At 38.5% G+C, this 18066-nt stretch overlaps 2 protein-coding genes and 1 pseudogene across 2 annotated transcripts; all 3 read right to left on the bottom strand.

Annotated features, from left to right (window-relative positions):
• Position 1: 1 nt before the first annotated feature.
• On the bottom strand, positions 2–1304 carry LOC113673299 (beta-1,3-galactosyltransferase 5). Its single transcript, XM_089193617.1, has one exon. The coding sequence runs from the start codon at positions 1200–1202 to the stop codon at positions 141–143; it is 1062 nt and encodes a 353-aa protein (XP_089049743.1). The 5' UTR covers positions 1203–1304; the 3' UTR covers positions 2–140.
• A 2885-nt stretch (positions 1305–4189) lies between these two features.
• On the bottom strand, positions 4190–15376 carry LOC113673302 (creatine kinase M-type). The gene is made up of 4 exons (XM_027189693.2): positions 15119–15376; positions 7029–7347; positions 5964–6225; positions 4190–4742 (listed from the first exon to the last, which is right to left on the bottom strand). Exons 1-4 carry the CDS (start codon positions 15300–15302, stop codon positions 4377–4379), a joined length of 1131 nt encoding a protein of 376 aa, XP_027045494.2. The 5' UTR covers positions 15303–15376; the 3' UTR covers positions 4190–4376.
• LOC149034370 (uncharacterized) lies at positions 8610–9569 on the bottom strand (annotated as a pseudogene).
• Positions 15377–18066: the final 2690 nt, after the last annotated feature.

The following is an 18066-nucleotide window of genomic DNA, read 5'->3' as shown; positions in this document are numbered from 1 at the left end:
CAATCAGAAGAAGAGAATTCCAACCCGCTATACCTCTCGTGCAAAAAAAAATTATAACAACCTGTAATCAACAAGTGGGAATTTGTTTCATTCCATTTCACCTTACGTTTTTTCTTGCCGTGCAGGGTAAGATTGCATTCTTAAGTATGGCTTAATTCATTCGAACGATCACTGTCTCTACGTGATAAAACCGCTCTGTGGTTCATTTCGATCAGGCAATTTCCCTCTACACCATGTCGTATTAGCGTCTTAAAATTGGTACTTGGAGTACACTGCAATTTCGGCCTCTTTGAGTTTAATTCAAAACCATCAGCGTGTACAATTTTTATTCCAGTCTTTTTCGCCAACATACCAACGTAGACATCGTCCAGTCTAAAGAAAGGTACCATGGAAAAAGCTTCGACAAACGAAGCAACAACATCGCGTGATAAAATGTATCCAAACCCTGCGCAAAAATCAGGGTAATGTTTTCCTGCAAATTCTTCCAAACTTACTTTCCATTTTCCACTTCTGAGAATCCAAGGGTTTTTGTACTGTTTACCGGCGTATAACATTACGTTTGGAATTGTAGGGTTATTCAAGAAGGAAAGAACAGCTGGAGTATTCACGAAGACATCATCATCTGTCTTTAAAAGAAAAGAGAACCTGCAATACCTTATCGCCCATTCGAAGCCCATTTGTATCTTTCTGGTCTGATTCCAGTAATGGTCAAAGTAGTCAGCTCGCACAAGGTCTCCATAAACTTCATCTTCCCTCAATAAAAAGTTTGACAGAGGTTGATTTTGTACTTGTGCGACAAGAAAAACTGTCGTCCATCTTGGTTTGAGAGCCCTTCGGAAAGCCCATGTTAGACGTATATTATTCCTTCTTTGCAAATTAGGTGGAGCAGACGCTACAAGAATGAGAAGTTCGTAATGTTGTGCACAAATTCTCTTAGTTATAAGAGATGTTTTATGTCTGAATTGCAACGTTGAAAGATCACTTAGGTAGGGAGGTGCCGTAATTTGTTCCTGTTTTGCGTTTTCCAATTGTTGATCGTTTTTCTGAAGTTCAGCGACGTAAAATGTACCTGACTTTAATGCTGGAGTTGGTGCAGACTCGTGCGACCAACCGGAGAAGAAATGTATCACGAAAAGGCTAAATTGTAAACACGTACCAGTTGCCAAAATAAGTAGAAGGATTTTGGTCACTATTTTCTTCATTGATGTGTCAGGGGAAGGATACTAACAGAAAAAAAAACAAACAAACAACGATTTGGTAACTTTTCATCATTCGGCATAATTTCATAGCAACTCTTCAGAGGCGCAGAAATGTTTTGATAATTAGGGCTTTTTAATTATCTTCAGACATTTGTTTGCTATGATAATTTTTCATTTCTCCAAAAGAAGTCGCTTGAGAATTCGAACTCAGGAGTTTTTTGATAACTGAGTTGTATGTTAGGAGCTCTAAACAAGTTTATGGTGCATGTGTTGACGTAATTACATGAACCGTATAAAAATATTTTATAAAGGAAAAACAATTGCGATTAATTTTTCGTCGATAAATTTCTATGGCTACTTCGAGTGTCAGGAGTAACTTTTCATTTAGGTAGGAATGCTTGCAAAGAAATTGGTTTAGAATTGAGGACTGTGATTTCGAAGGGCAAAAGGCGGCGTAAGTTCCCGGATGATTACTTTAGCGAGTGTGCCATGCACAACGTTTAACAATAACGAACGCTGATTATATTTAGCCAAAACACAAGCAAGTAAATTTGCATGTACGTCGATAACATTACACTCACTCTTAATCATAATAATGAGTAAAGTACTAAATATTAGGTCAGCTCCACGCTTTCCTGTGGTAGGCCTGTGGTGTTTACAACTGAGGAGATTCCTTTTGAACTCGTGAATTGCGCGCATGCGCAAGAGCGAGTTATAGATATGATGTGGAGAATGGCACTCGCTCGCTCGCTCGCTCGATTGGTCGATTCCTGTAGACTTTTTTTCGATTTTAGGCTTTTGAGTGCATTTGATAGTTTTTGGCGAGTAATAAACAAACGAAATGGCGACCTTTGTTGCTTAGAAGAGTGGTGGGGTGAAAAAGAAGCCGATGATAATCTTAAAAGAGTTTATATTTATTCGTTTTAGTTTCAACAAGCGGCGCCAGCGACTGGCAAGCGTACGAGGATTCACAATGAAATAAGAGAACAACCTTCGTTTTTCATAAAATTGTAATTTACAATCCTTGAACTTGAAAACGATCCGGAGCTTCACTAAAAATATCACTTACTCCGAAGCGCTCGGAGTTTGCAGGTGTTCAAAAGCTTTTTCTGTTGTGTCGTGAGATTGGGGACAAAATCGATCGTTACATTTCGTATCGTGTGTTTTTTCTGTGTTAAGTAACAAAAGGTGCCGGCGACTAACGAAATTACAGATTAACACGAAAATCAAATAACACCTAAACAAATAATTTTGGCTACCGATTTTCAGTGAATTTTTTAAAGAACAATTTTTCTTTTAAATTTCAAGAATATTTGAAGATTCAAAATAAATATTACGCACTAAAATGCGAAAGTCATACACCACAAAATTGATAGATAGGCCTGAAATGAAATTCTATCTTGTTCTTGATTATACGTTGCCTAGCACGTGACCAAAATATACCCAGGCGGAAATCCAAAGCGACAGTAGCAGTCTGGGCTTAGTTATATCACTCAAAACTCGTTCCCGTTTGTCTCATTTGATAAAGAGGGAATCATGAATGTTTTCATTAAGACAGTAATGCCTTGATTTTCCAATATTTACAATGATAGACAGTATATTTCATTTTTCACCTACATTTACTTCCAACCTTTTCTTTTGAACCAGAAAAAAATGATATATTTTTAAAACACATGACATCATCCACCCTTGTCAAATGTAATAGCATGATCATTTCAATTGTAATGCCTTCTTATCCCAACGTTACTTTGTTTCTTTGCTACATCAGCGAACACTGAACTACTGCTCGTACTCTAAATATGACAATCGACCACAAATTCCCTAAACCAGATAACATTAAACATAATCCAAAAAATCATGTAAGTCATCTGTCAATTCACGAGTTTGCTCACAGAGCACTTTGATCTTTTTACGTTGAACAGACGACAACTTCCGTAGTGGTAACCTCGTTTCTCCTCCAGACCAGAACTTGTAGGGTATGTGAAAGGCTTCTTTAATGGTTACGGACAGTCTGGCTATCATCAATCACTCTAAATTAATCATATGGCCTCGGGTCTGGAAAGTTGAATTTGAATTTGGATAATAGACAAAGGTGAAAAGATCTGTTGCTGTGCGCTGCTTACTAGTTTTTATTTTAAAAATTAAAAAAATTAATAAACAAAAATCTTAAAAAAATTAATTTTAAAAGATTGTTCAAAAAATTGGATAATAAAAAAGTTGACAAGATCTGTTGCAAAAGATCTGCTCACTAGTTTTAATTTTAAAATTTTTCTAAAAAATCAAAAATTAAAATAAGTTAAAAAAATTTGAAAAAATCGGACAGTAAAAAAAGTTGACAAGATCTGATGCTGTGTGCTGCTCACTAGTTTTTATTTGAAAAATCAAAAAATAAGGATAATAAACAAAGTTGACAAGATCTGATGCTGTGTGCTGTTCACTAGTTTTATTTTTAAAAAATTGATTTAAAATATTGTGTGGAAATTTGAATTTTGAGCTGAAATATAGCGGCGCCACCGTAGTAAAATAAGAAGTCAAGAAGAAAAAATGAAAAACAAAATCAATCGAGGTGAAAGTGGATACATTCCTGCGATTTCGTTGGCTTTTATATCGGAATTGATCTGATTGATGCTACAAGACCACTAACTCTTTCGCAACTTACTGCTAATTAGAGTGAAGAGCTTACACTAGGCCTAAAATCTCAATCATTTTACTTGGAGTTTGGCTATCTCCCCTCCCTCTCTTTGTAAGTCTGCTAGGTCGCATGGACACACCGGCAAAAATTGCAAGAGCACCATATTATTTCCTTCTCTAGTTATGTTTGTATGGTGTAGCAGGTTAATGTGTTTTTGAAGGCCCTTATTCTTAAAACCGTGAAAGATTTTGGCCATTTTTTGCGGTTTGTCAAGGTGAGAAATGCCTTTCGCAGCAAAAGTGTTTTCAGAGGATTCTTGGTTTCTGTGTAACTACTTGCTAAAGCAAACTAGACAGTGAAGATTTGAAGTGTTTTATTTAGACGTAGATAATCAGACAACAAGAGAATCCTGATACATTTACTTTTGTAAGTTTAAGTGATCCATAATCATGTTATTTTAACTGAGCTCTCCACTAAGTCAAATAATCGTGAAAAACCACTAGAAATCAGATAAAACAATATCCCGGTGAGATCATCCCAATGGTTTAATTGGGAATCAAGTCATCAATTGATTCACCTTTCTCCAATCTCTTCTCCATTTCAATCAACAACTGGACTCCGTCAATCACGGCTTGAACTTGCTCAACCTCCGACTTTCCCAGCCTATCAGCATTGGAAATGTCAAAAGTTCCTCCCACTGAAGCGGTGTCTACACCTCCCGTGCCACGTTTCTGTAGACGAAATTTCTTCAGGATGCTGTTCAGTCTCTCTTCGTCTTTACTTAACTCAGGGATTTTGAGATGTACGCCTCCTCGGAGCCCTGTGCCGAGGTTTGAGGGACAAGTCAGGATAAAGCCGAGATGCTCACTCCACATGAAACTGTGACCAGCTCCTTTGATCAGTTCTTCGACCTAATGAAATAAACAACGACAACAAACAGAAATTAGTGGAAGAAGTTTTATGAATGGATGAGCAACAGAAGCCAAGCCAAAGTTCCTGGAGCACCTTCGAAAAATGCAGACAGGAGAAGCATAATTTGTGACCTGGTGTTTTGCCAATTCATGTTTTAGGAAAAGTGTTGTGATCTTTTAACTGCGTAAGTCCCTCTCTCTGACTTCATTCCAAATAAGCTTATTGGGAAGGAGTGATTAAAATCAATATTTTTGTGGAAGAAAAGAGCCGAGACGAACGGTATTGAGCTACTTTCCTTAGGGGTGTCTTGAGACTTTTGGCAATGACGATAGATATGCTGAACAAGCTTCATGGCACCAGCCGCGAGTGAGAATGTGGACAAAATTTTGATATTGTATGGATAACGAAGTTAAATGTTGAGAAATCTCATTTCCATGTTATCAACCTCAGAGGCCAATTTGTAAATTCATTTAGCCGTAACATGAGCCTTTATAAATTTTCAAGCTAGGCCACTCGTTTTCTTTGTAATATTCGTTACTTTCCGACCATTTGTCGGGAGTGGCTTTGTTTTGAAGCTAATTAAGGTACAGGAACAACCCTAAGGACAAAGCATGAACTCACAAACGAAGCTCAGCAATGATATATCACACTTGTGCCCAGTCTGCGAATACTTCGATATGAAAAGCATGCAACATAGTGTAAACCAGAAAAGATTAAGATAGGAGACTCCACTCGTCAAATGGCCTCGTGTCGAAGGAAATCTCTCAAGTTAATTTTCAACTCTGGGTATTTGTTCATTGGATGTATAGTTACATCTAGAACGCTTTTTGTCAGGATGTTTCCTTCCTATGCTCTGTCGGGGCAAACAGAATTGCCTGATTTTAACCTCCTGGGCCCAGTTGCATAAAGGGCGGATGACGCTACCCAAAGGAGAAATCGCTATCCAGCGGATAAGTGATAGAGAAACGTATAGCGCTATCCACCAGATAGCGATTTATCCAGTGGATAGCGTTATCTGACCTTCGAACGACTGGGGCCTGGTTTTAACTCCAGGGGTCTCTCAGAAATATCTATGAAGAGGGAAGGCGGTGGTAGGGAAGAGGGTAATTCAACATCGCCTAATTCAATCTCTTGAATAAACCTGGTTTTTGAATTTTTAAATTTGTATCATGATTCCTTTAACTTGATTCACGACTAGTATAACAAGTCGGTCAAATTACCTTACTCAGTCCAGTACAGAAGCGTTCAAACACAGCGGCCATATCTCCTCCCTTCTGCATGGAAATCACCCGAGTGTGATCCTCTTCATTGATCCAAACCAAAAAGTTCTTCTTTTCATTGTGCCAGATACCGCGAGCATCGGGCCAGTCACGTGCCATTCCAGCACTCGTCAGAAGAGGAGACACTGGTTTGTCGAACAAGAAGTGGTCCTCGATCAGTTGTTCCTGTTCAGCCTCTGTCATTTTGTTGAGTGGATAGTATCTGGAAAAGGGATTAAAAATTTTAATTCAAAAGAAACAGTCAAAAGAAGGTGGACAAAGCTGAAGCGATTAATTGACATCCATAGTAATTTTCATAGTGTTTTTCGCTCATGCAGTATCAAGGGTGTAGACGGGGGGGAATGGCATGGAAGCTAAGTGGATTGGGGGAGGGGAGTCCTATGCTGCAAGTGCCTCCTTCCTTTACAAAAATAATGATATTTTAAAATTTCAATTGCGAATGCTATTTAAACGTAACAATAGTACGCCCCATCGCCTTCTCTTAACAGACGCACTAGAGACTCCTACCAGCCTTCCTGAGTACTGCACAAGAATTTTTACCGGTAAATCGCTTTTTAGATGATATGTGGCACCGGAGAAAAGGATGAGAAATAACTCTGTCATGCAGCTATTAAACGATCTTCTTATTTTGCAGTAAATTAGTGAAACGTCGTGTCACATTTTGTGTTCTTCTGAGTACGACATGTCTGTCTCTCGCGGTGTCGTTCTTTGTTTTGCTAAATTCAAAGGCTTATGCTTATCTGTTTGCAAGGGCCATAAAACATTTGGTTCAGAAGATGAAACTGATGCATAGGACACTGGATGCTGGAAACTGGACACAGGACACAAGTGTTACTTTGATTTTTCTACGGGAGCCATCGTAGCTGGGATTCACTTCTGTTAAAAAAAGAACGACTCTTTGACTGTCAATGAGTTTTTGATAATTGTTGCTCTCCGATTTGTCTACATTCCTCATGTCCTAGATTTTGGAATATTCGAGGACAAACCCCAAATGAAAATACATACTTTCCTTTTAAATCCCCATCCAGGTTATTCAGGGCGTCAACCACAGCCTTCTCAACTCCTCTTCGCTCAGCACGTGTGCAGTGTGGTGGCAAGGAAAATCCCCGGATGGAGCGCCCTGTACGAACACGTGACGATAATACATAGTTCTCATCAAGTTTGCCGCCTTTTATTTTCGTGAAATCGAGGTCGGTCTTGTGCTGGTCGGTTTTCTTGTAGCCGCCATGACGCATCTCTATCACTGGATCCAATAATTCGGCAAACACCTCATACGATTCTTCATCTCCTGCCACACACCCTACTGTCATGATGAATGGATGACCTAATAAAGAATAAACAGGCACAGTGTCGATTAAGATCGCTTTCCACTATAACCTAGATACCTTCTCGCAAATACAGATTAAAATCTGACCTTTCCACCTGAAACCTAGAGCTAGAGGGCCTTCCTTAGACTGCGAAACTTTTCATCCGATGCCATCAAAAACTGTAGTACAACCTCAAGCACGTTTTAGGAAGCAGCAATAGACTAACAGTACCCTTTTTTAGACTTGATTTTTTTATTCTTTTGAGTTTCAATTCATTTATTTCTTGATTTTAGAAATCGTCATTTTCAATATTCTCGCCGAATTGTAATCCATAACTAATTTTGATCACACGCGAATTGCCTACACACATCACGTGACCGAATGTGCTCAATTAAAACTTGGGAATATCCGAGGATAAACCCCAAGTGATATTTAACAATTTTCAAACCTATAAGTCTTCCTAAGTCTCTTGTTACAAAAGGAGGAATTTGCTATAGCTGTTAGTAAACACTTTTTTCAGGCAAGTTGCAAAAATGTGTGAATAATAATGAACACAATAGCCTCTACTTGACCCAAAAAATAAGCTCGCATATTTGTCCTTGGACATTGTTTGTTCTGAGAAGAAAACAGATGTTCGCGGACAAATATCCGGGCATAATTTGGGCCAAATGGAGGCTATTATTTATTCAACTTTTATGAAGTCAACCCGAAGTAATCCCAATGGCCAAGTAGAATTAGAAGGAAATACCAAAAAAGCTTCAGTGAGTGCATCGGTGACTAATTCAAGAGAGGTTTCTGTTCGGTTGAAATGGCGGTGTAAAATTCTTATTCAAATCATAGAGCATGGTAACTATCGACATTCACCCATATTGAATGATCTCATTTAAGCGCAACAGACAGAAAGGTTATATTACACACTTTGGAAACTCATAATTCCAAGATTTCGGTAACCAGTTGGAACTTTTCCTTGATGACTGCATGCGTTAGCCTTTATGTTCAAGTTATGTAAGTTTTCCTTATTTAACTTAGCCTGCACATCTCAATTGCAGCAATGGCATAAGTGAGGTGGACATTCCAATATTGCCCTATAGCCGATTATAGAGGTTAAAGTGACCAAAACAAAGACGATGATTTGAGGTCAGGATCTAATGAAAGGTGCTTCTTGTATGATGCAAGAATGAACACCATGCATGACAAGAATGCAGAAGTTCCTAAAAATGCACTCAAGAACATTGATCCAAATATGGGTCTCTCGCAAATGGCATGTCAATCAGCCTTAGATAATAGACAGAAAGATTTACAAGAAGTATTTTTTTTACTGACAGTTATAACATTGCAACGAACAGATTTAAACTGAAAGATCACAAGCCGTCAAAACACCCCACCCCTGTGGCCTGAAAAGCGATAATCACCTCTAACAGCTTCAAATTTCAGCAAGGCTGCGAAAACCGCATTTGAAATAGCAAAACATTTTTACTTTTACATCACTTGGGACAATATCTGAATTATCAAAGCCCCTGTCAACCATCACATTGTCACTAGGCTCTAATAAATTAAGAACACCACTTTCCCTTGTAATCCGGCTCCCTGTCTGATACTTGTCCCCGCCACAAGACTAAAATTAATGACACCTGAATATTTGGAGTGACACCAGCAAATACTTTCCATGTGTTATGGTGTTTGTACTCTGATCAAGTTTCAGACTACGCTAGCATTGTAGATGGCTGCTGTACAAATATTTCATTGCAAGTCAAAATAATTCTCGTAGTATGGTATTCTGAAAACTTTTGAGGCATGTTCTTTTCAAACAGTTCTTGAGATGGAAAGGGAAAGAGTCCACAGAAAGAAAATACATCCATGCAATCACGTTCGCAAAACGAGACTCACGCTAATTCCAAATCTGTCTGTAAGATCTTGTACAGAAAAATTCCGCCTTCAATCGCAATAAGACAAGATAGAGATAGGTTAGTGCCCATGAAGGTCCTGGTTTATTTTTGTTCATATCCATCTGATTAGACTGACTTTCCTTCAAGATCCTCTTTTCTTTCCAATATTGCATTTTTACTGTCTTTCGGTTTAATATAATCATAAAAGCTTATTACAGCCTCATAATTGGGAAAGCCAGTGTAAAAGGCACGGCTGTATCGTCACCTTTAATATGTCGAGAGAAAACTGGCGTGCAAGCAAAGCTTCCTTTCCTTTTCCAACTGCACTACCTTTGCCTCGAAAGTGGACACTAGCTTTTCTAGCATTTCAGCTCTGCTGAGTTAATTTAGCACCATAGCTTCAGGATCCACAGGAGGATCAGTTATACTCTCATATGTAGCAGCATCTGGTGAAGCTAAAACAGCATCCTTTAAAGCAGTTTCTCCAGTTTCATCACAAAATTCATCATCTAGTTCAACAGTTTTTAAACTTTTAGATGTTAAAGGTATAAAAAGCCTACTTCTTTATTTATTTTTTTTTTCTTTGGGAGGGGGGGGGGAGGAAGGGGGAGAATTTGTCGCTAATTCCCAGCGGCCTATTAAAGTTTTTCGAATGTCTTCTTTTCGAAAATACTCTGAGGAAACCACAGTTGAAATACCATCTTTCCCATGCTGACGTTTGATGAGATTGCACCATCGGCGTCTTTGTTCGAATCCTTCCGAAACTTGAAGTGAAAACGCGTAGGCAAGCCATTGAGGCCATAAAATGCATTTGAACAAACGAAAGCGGCATACTGTTTCCCTCTCTTTTTGGAAGGATTAGCTCTATCTAGATATCGGCTTTCCATAAAAGTCAAAAAAATTTACCACCCACTTGCGACTTTCACCAAAATCACTCACAGAGACCTAACACGCGGTTACATGCCCAACAACTTAAGGGTCGTACCTAAATCTTACCGGCTAGAGGTACGCCTGTAGAATAATAGTGACGAGTTTCTGAGTCGGGTGATTATCGGAAATTGTCGACTATTCCAATATGGCGGACAATTCAGGTAATACCATATGCGATTTACCAACAGTTAAGCTTTTGTACTTTGTACTTTGCACTCTTGTAAAAAAGTGATTCCAAGGTGTTTAAGACTAATTTGGATTGTAGAAAAGTCGATCACTAAATATGCAAGCTACTCCTCTAGCTGGTTGTATTTTTTAAGCCTGTTGAGATCCTATGGGCTAAAGGTACAAGACAATAGAAGTTTCACCTTGGGAATCTTTCTAACCAGTAGCACTATGTCAAAGGCGTTATGGTGGCGATACTATTCACAAGTTTTGTTTACCTTTGCAAACGTAGGTCTCAGCAGCTACAGTGTTAAGCTAGAAACTCTGCTGATCAAGAAACTCATGACAACTCCATAGCGGATTAAACGTCAAAAATTGAGGTTGTTAAGTATTCACATATTCAGGCTATTGTTCTTTCTCATTACTTATTCATTCCGATGAGTTTGAAGAGCGCAACTTCTTTGATGTAGGTGAGATATTTTTCTTTTGTTAACAGATGAAATAAACTCTCCCGGGAATCTGCTTGATTGATGTCTAATAATTGCTACGCATTCCGCTGTGTTGGGCAACGTGTCAAAGATACAACCTCGGATCAAACCCAAGCACTTATCAGCTTACATGTCTTTTCAAGTAGAAGTAAACATTGCATGCGCCGCGCGCCCTCAAACGGAGCTCGCGTATTTTAACATAGTACGGTATTTACGATGTGAAGTTAAGAGAACAAGCGGTATAAATATACCATATAGATTTTAAACAGGGTTCTTAAATCATTGAGAACTTGCTTTGTTGCTTTCTAAGATATTTTTATCCAGTGGAAAGTACGCGACAATAAACAACACGGTCAGATCACAACAAGTTCATTCGAACAAGACGAAAGTTGTGAAAGAAGGAACCGCCAGCGGGCGAACACAAGCACTATTTATGACACGCAATATTTACATAATAAAAAAGTAGTTTAATTCAAGTGCACTCATTCGGATCAAAACAAAACGATCGGCGCTCGAAATGATAAACTATTTTCGCTTTTGCTCTTCGCAGTGATTACAACAACTCGTCCAAGATCCATTTTTAAATCTTTTGCGACGCTCTTTAATCCTAAAAACATACTAAGGCTAAAAATACACCGTGAATAGAAACTAAATACATTCAAATGATTGCAGTTTATCGATCTCGAGTTCATTCATCTCAAGACAATGTAAACAAAAGGATACGAGATCACAAGTCTGTTCGCGCAAGGTAGCTTAATTACACTATTGTCCAAGTCTTTTGAAGTACCTTCCGCAGTTCCTTTGGTCTTCTTCCAAAATATCTCACCTTTTCGAAACGAATAAAACCGAAATCATTCGACACGTTTTCGGTAGCCACCGAAAGCAATGCCCAAAGGAATAAACCGAGCCTTCGAGGTAAAAAATCCAGCGGTGTCACTCATTTCAGTAAGTCACAAATAATCCGGGCTGGAGTCGTAATGTTAAGATCGACGAGGGTGAAGGAAACAGCCCTACAAAATTTGGCGAAATTTCCTTGAATTAAACTCTACAATGTATTTTTTACATGTAAAGCATGTAATAGTGTTCATGTCTGGTTCAATCACGTCGCTTGACTGTTGGCAAATCGCAAATGGTATTCCTGAAATTCCCTTACTCGAATGGTCCGCCATATTGGAATGGCCGACAATTGGGTGATTATCAGTCATTGTAATATGGTGGGCAATTCAAGTAAGTTAATTTTTATTCAACTATACCATTCAAGAAAAATTGACTGTCTGACGAGTGAATTTTTCTATAGAATCTTAGGGGGCTTATAAAATACTACCGGCTAGAGGTACAGCTTGCATACTTAGTCGACTTTGCCCAATTTTTATTACGGTTTGTTCAACATTTTTTTTTCTGCACTCCAAGTTGTAGTCGTACACACCTTGAAATCACTTTTTATAAGCGTACATTTACATTTATTTCTTTTAATTGGTCATGTACCTTTAGCTAGTAGGATCTTAGGAGGTATAGCAGATACTACCGGCTTGAGGTACAGCTGGCATATTAAGTCGACTTTGCCCAATTTCTCATATGGTTTGCTTCACATTTTACTTTTCTGTGCTCCAAATTAGTCCTAAACACCTTTGAATGACTTTTTTCAACAATAAGTGTGATTTTATTTATTTTTATTTGGTCTTGTACCTCTAGCTGGTAGGATCTCAGGGGGGTTAGAATATACTACCGGCTGGAGGTACAGCTTGCATACTCAGTGGACTTTGCCCAATTCTTATTATGGTTTGCTCGACATTTTAGTTTTCTGAACGCCAAGTTGTACCCTTACAGTCTTTGGCATCAAAATTTTTTTTTAAGAATACACTTGAATTTTTTTTCTAAATTTCCATCCTCTAGCTGGTAGGATCTCAGGAGGCTTAGAAACGACTACCAGTGGGAGGTGCAGCTTGCATATTTAGTCAACTTTGCCCAATTTTTAGTGGAGTTTGCTCATTTTACTTTTCTTTTTAATAACAGCAATTTTTATTAAAAAATACAATAAATAACAAAGGCACAGGTTAATCTCATTTATAGAATTGTATAAATTCTATATATATATATATAGTAGATGACCATTCTGTATTTTCAAGAATAACTTGCCTTAAGGTTTTCATACAGTGATACATGCTGTTAAATATTACTGAAAATAGAAAGTGAAAATGTCAATTTGGTGAATTAAAATCATGTTATCTTATGACTACCTAACTTAAGCAGAGTATTACATGATGACAAACTTCAGTAAATCTGATTGACATGTTCAAGTCTAAAATGAATTTCAAGTCAAAGTCATCTAAAGCTGGTTATAACGCGCGCTGTCATTGGTTGAAAGAGCGTGCTCTATAAGAGTATAGAGCCTAGAGCTGAGCTAAAGCTGTCACGCCATCTGCCAAATTGTACTATGTTCGACCTTTTCCGGGACTTCTTTTTAGCTTTTTTTTCCGATAATTGAAAGTGAAGTTTCGGAACAAGCGAGCCGGCAAGTAGCAACAGAAGAACCAAATAAAGGTTTGTAAACATACTTGGCGCCGTAATTTACGTTATTAAAACGTGAGCAGATGCGAAAATCCTCAAATGAAAAACAAAATAGACATTCCGAGTTTTAAAGATTAATTCACGCTCAGTTAGATTGCAAGCTTACGTACGGAAATAAAAATCAAACACAGCGAACACTCATATATATAGTATTTAAAGTTCAGTGTTCAAAAACAAAACAGAACAAACAGAAATGATGAAAAATATAACCAAACTGGCATAACTGTTAAAATTCATTCTAATCATGACGGTGTCTGAGCGAATATGATCATGCTGAAGTCCATCGCGGCTCGCTCATCATGGAGATCTCCGGTCATCACGGTAAAGCAAGTCTCAGAAACTATATCGGCGAGTTTTGCCGTATCCGAGCGATCTTCATGTTTCGGTGAATTCGGCTGTCGTTCATTCAAAAAACACTCGCCATGAACAGTTTGTTTTCTACCTTGTCATGTGAAAAAACTCGCGTGTTTTTATGAGCCATAATTCGGCTGAAGTTCACTGAACATTTCACTTTAAGATTCTGTATTAGAGACTTAAAAACTTCAGGCAAAAGTGTTAAATTCGACTTGCCGAACTATTTTAGTTTGTGAACTATTGCTGGTTTTCAGTGTCACGCCATTCAAAATAGATCAAAATAAAAAATAAAAACCGGTCAATCGATTTAGTCTAGAATCTGGAAATAGAAAGAAGCTAGACATGTAAAGACTCTCGCCAAGATTCAGGTCACAGCAATTTTTCTTACGGAAGATATGAGGAGAAACGTTTTTCACAAATTTATAGAGATTTGTATGGAGCCGCCATGCTGGTGCCAACCTAGATGGGCACCAACATGGCGGCCGGAAACCAGCAGAAACATCTGTCACTGAGTTTTGCTACAAAAGCGTGAATTTATCTCTCTAAGAACTCATAAACGTAACAATAATACTTTATTCTAATACAAGAACTGTTCAGATAGTTGAATTTCCCTAAATAAGTCACCTTTTAAACCAACATAACAGCTCTCTCGCTCGACATGTAAAGGCCACGTCACGCAAAAGCTTAGAAATTCAAGAGTAGTCTATCACTAAACCAAGAACCCATTTGGAGTGAAAATTTGTCTGAATATTAGTTTTTAGCTGCTCTAATACATCATGAAAGTAAAATCTCAGGAGGATCAATAGTTCTGAAGTCTGAAATTTAGTGACGTCACGTGAAAACCAGCAATAGTAGAATGTGAACTTTGATCGTTTTTTAACTTTGATGGTTTGACACTTTTGACAGCTTTAGTCTTGTACAGCCAATCAGATTATTTGAACCGTTCTAACGGGAATTCTGATTGGCTTATTGTAGCGTGCTTTATGAGAGTATAGAGCACGCTGACGACACTGTTGTTCGCTTTGGAAATAAAGTTTGTTTTGAAAATTGAAAGTAATGCTTGGGTAATTTAACGGATTCTTTATTATAAAACAAATAGAGAAGCCTTGACTGTGCTCAAGAAGTAGGAGGAAACACTCGACTACGTCTCGTGTTTCTCCCTACACTTCTTTCGTGCTCTAGCCGCTTCCTGCGTGCTTTATAACAGAACAGAGCACAGTCAAGGCTTCTCTATTTGTTAAATGGAAGCCAGTTTCGCTTTCACACGCAGTTCTTCTCGCGCGCGCGAGGACTGGTTGAATAAATTGTTATCAGTAAAGGGCTAAAATCAAGTGTTGATGCCGAACAGAAAAACATTTGCAAACATCAACAAGAATGAGGTTGGTTTCCTGGCTTACCTGGATTATCCACACCAGTCTGAATAACGTCGTCCAAAGTGAATCCATTCTTGGTGACCTTTCCTCTCAACTTTTCATAAATCTCTGGTGTTAGGGCTTTAGCCATGTAGTTGTTATGCTGCGAAAGATCAGGGAAGTCATCCTTGGCAGGAAACGTCTTATAAGCTGCCTTGATTTCACTCATAATGAAACGCAGAACGAAAATTCTCACAGAGCAAATATTGTGTCAGTCGCCTTTGCTGTTGACTAGCTTTAACCAAGAGTCCAATTAACCAGTGTCACGTATAATGTCAAATTCAATTATCGAATTTAATTATCATTTAATTAATAGAACTAAAGCTCAACCGGGATGCATTGTGGGGGTTGTGGCCATTCTCAACATTTTCTGTAATACAGAGAAGGAAAGCATACCGTGTAAGTAATATCATTTGACTAGATCTTCGCTACCTTGATCGAGACCCGACTTTTTATACCCTCATCTATTTTCCTTAAGTGTCTATCGTCTTTTTGCTACGTATTTTCGTGGTTTCACTCCGTCATGATGTGTGTATTTTCACTCCTTTGAAGTTTACTCCGTCATGATGTTCGTATTTTCGTCGTTTCACACCGTCATGATTAAGCTATGGTAAAGAAGTCGTCCTGCAGGGATGGAAAGCCGCCATATTGTATGACTTACTAAATCAATTTTAAAAGCATGGAATGAGCAAGTAGTAGGGTAAATGAGGCATTTGGTGCATTTTTTTATTTTTATTAAGTTATGACAAACTTTCGAGAATTAGTACCTCTTTAAACGATATTTTACGTGCACGTACCATTGAATTATGGCAAACATCGAGTTAAGTACCCGATTGCGTGACTGTGTGACTCAAGGCTTGCGGTTTTATGCAAATTTCAATCAGACCGGTCTGATGATGTAATCTATGATGTAATCATAAGACGTGAAGGTCTGTCTCGCGTGTAAAGTGTTTCACGTGAACACTGATTTGCATAAACCAAACACAATAGGATGATCACGTGAAAGACAATAGAAACATTCCTGAGCTCCCTAGTAACAGAAGGGGTTGAAAAAAAATTTTGAAGTTAGTTTCCGCCTCTTCGGTTACTAGGGAGCTCAGGAATGTTTCTATTGTCTTTCACACTGGTTTCACGTGATATTTTATCGTTTGTAAAGTGCGACCTCGTGATTCGCGCGACCTCACATCACCACGTGTAAAATACTCGACAGACAAAATAATTTATTCACAACACGTTTCAAAAATAATATTGCTTACTAATATAAATATGGATATTGCAGCATTTAAAAAAAACATTGACCTTAAAATGGAAAACCGTCGAAAGAAGTTAGAAATCAGAAAGAAATTACAAGAGTATAAAGATGCTAAACAAGGTCTTGCTATCCAACGTGAAGAACAATTCAAACCTATTGTAGAAGAGGTTAAACAGGTCAAAGAGACAATAGATGATAGACAAGACAGATTAATTCAGAAATTGGACGAGAATCAAAAAGCTCTTACTCAAGATCTATCTCTTCTCAAAGAGCTCGACACTTTTGAAAGTCCACCCGATTCTCTCACCGCTCTTGAACCTCCACCAAAACCGAAATTTAAAATACCTGATCCACACAACGGTTTTAGCCAAGACGAACTTAATTATATTCAAAAAAGCGGCTTTCCCACACCGAATGAAGCATTCAAACGGATGCTTGAAGATGACTTTGATATTGATAAATTGGGAGATGATGTGAATGATCAAATCGCGAGAGCAAAACATGTCAAGGCCGGTCTTTCGAAGAATAAGATAAAAAATAAGGATGCAATAGAAGATACTACGCGTCAAATAAATCTGCTCGCGGAGGGTGAGAAGATTCTTGTCACGCAAATGGGTAAGGGTCACTCAAAACGTAAATATACACAGAAGAAGCGAAATGCTTACAAAATCGATAAAGGACAGTACGGTGGTCTCTTGATAAATCCCTTAAGATTGCTAAATGAAATGGTTGTCGAAGCGAGCGATCCTTCGACCGGTGTTGTTGTTTATGAAAGACAGGGTGACAAGGGCGACCCTAAAAGCCGGAACGGCGGAATGGCGGAATGGCGGAATGGCGGAAAATGACCCCAAATCCTAAAACACGGAACGGCGGAAAATGACCCCAAATCCTAAAACACGGAACGGCGGAAAATGACCCCAAATCCTAAAACACGGAACGGCGGAAAATGACCCCAAATCCTAAAACACGGAACGACGGAAAATGACCCCAAATCCTAAAACACGGAACGGATGTCAGGGCATGTTGCACAAATTTTGTAAAAAGACACCAAGCGCTTGGCTCATTTATCCTCACGACGATAACGCGCGTGACTAAAATTAAGTGTTACTAATTTTTTCCTTTCACTGAGTGGTATAAATAATAATGAACCATTATGCATGAAAGATAACTGCGTTTTCGCGTTGTAAACCTGTTTAGTTGCCTTTTGTTATGCAAAATTTGCCATGAGTTTTAGTCACGGCATAAAAAGTCGCACAGCATGTGAAAACCAACTCGACATACCACATTACAATAAACAATTGTAACTTTGATACGTTTCCTGGTCACGTCTGTATTGATTTATTGAAACAATAACATCTCATATGCTTGTAACTGTGAGAACATCACAGGAACGTTTTCAGGCTTCTCAAAATATGACAACGTTCAGCCCTAGCTCCAAACTTAGACTAGCGTGAGAGCAAGCCCTCGTTACGAGCCCTTCAATACGAGCGTCTTTTCATCCACGACTAAGTTTTGGGACTTGAGTAACACTAGTTGAAGCGAGGTTTGCAGGGTGTCACGCGCGTGGGAATTTCTCATGGCGTGAAAAGACAAAAGAAAGTTAGCAGAGGGAAGCCGTCAAGAAGAATTTAAAGAATTTCTTCGCGACCAGGTGTCCAAAATACCACCGTGCCCAAACTTA

Source organism: Pocillopora damicornis, chromosome 14 (genome assembly GCF_964200805.1).
Source record: "Pocillopora damicornis chromosome 14, jaPocDami1.2, whole genome shotgun sequence".
NCBI lineage: Eukaryota > Metazoa > Cnidaria > Anthozoa > Scleractinia > Pocilloporidae > Pocillopora > Pocillopora damicornis.
This window is presented reverse-complemented; position numbering and strand designations above follow the sequence as displayed.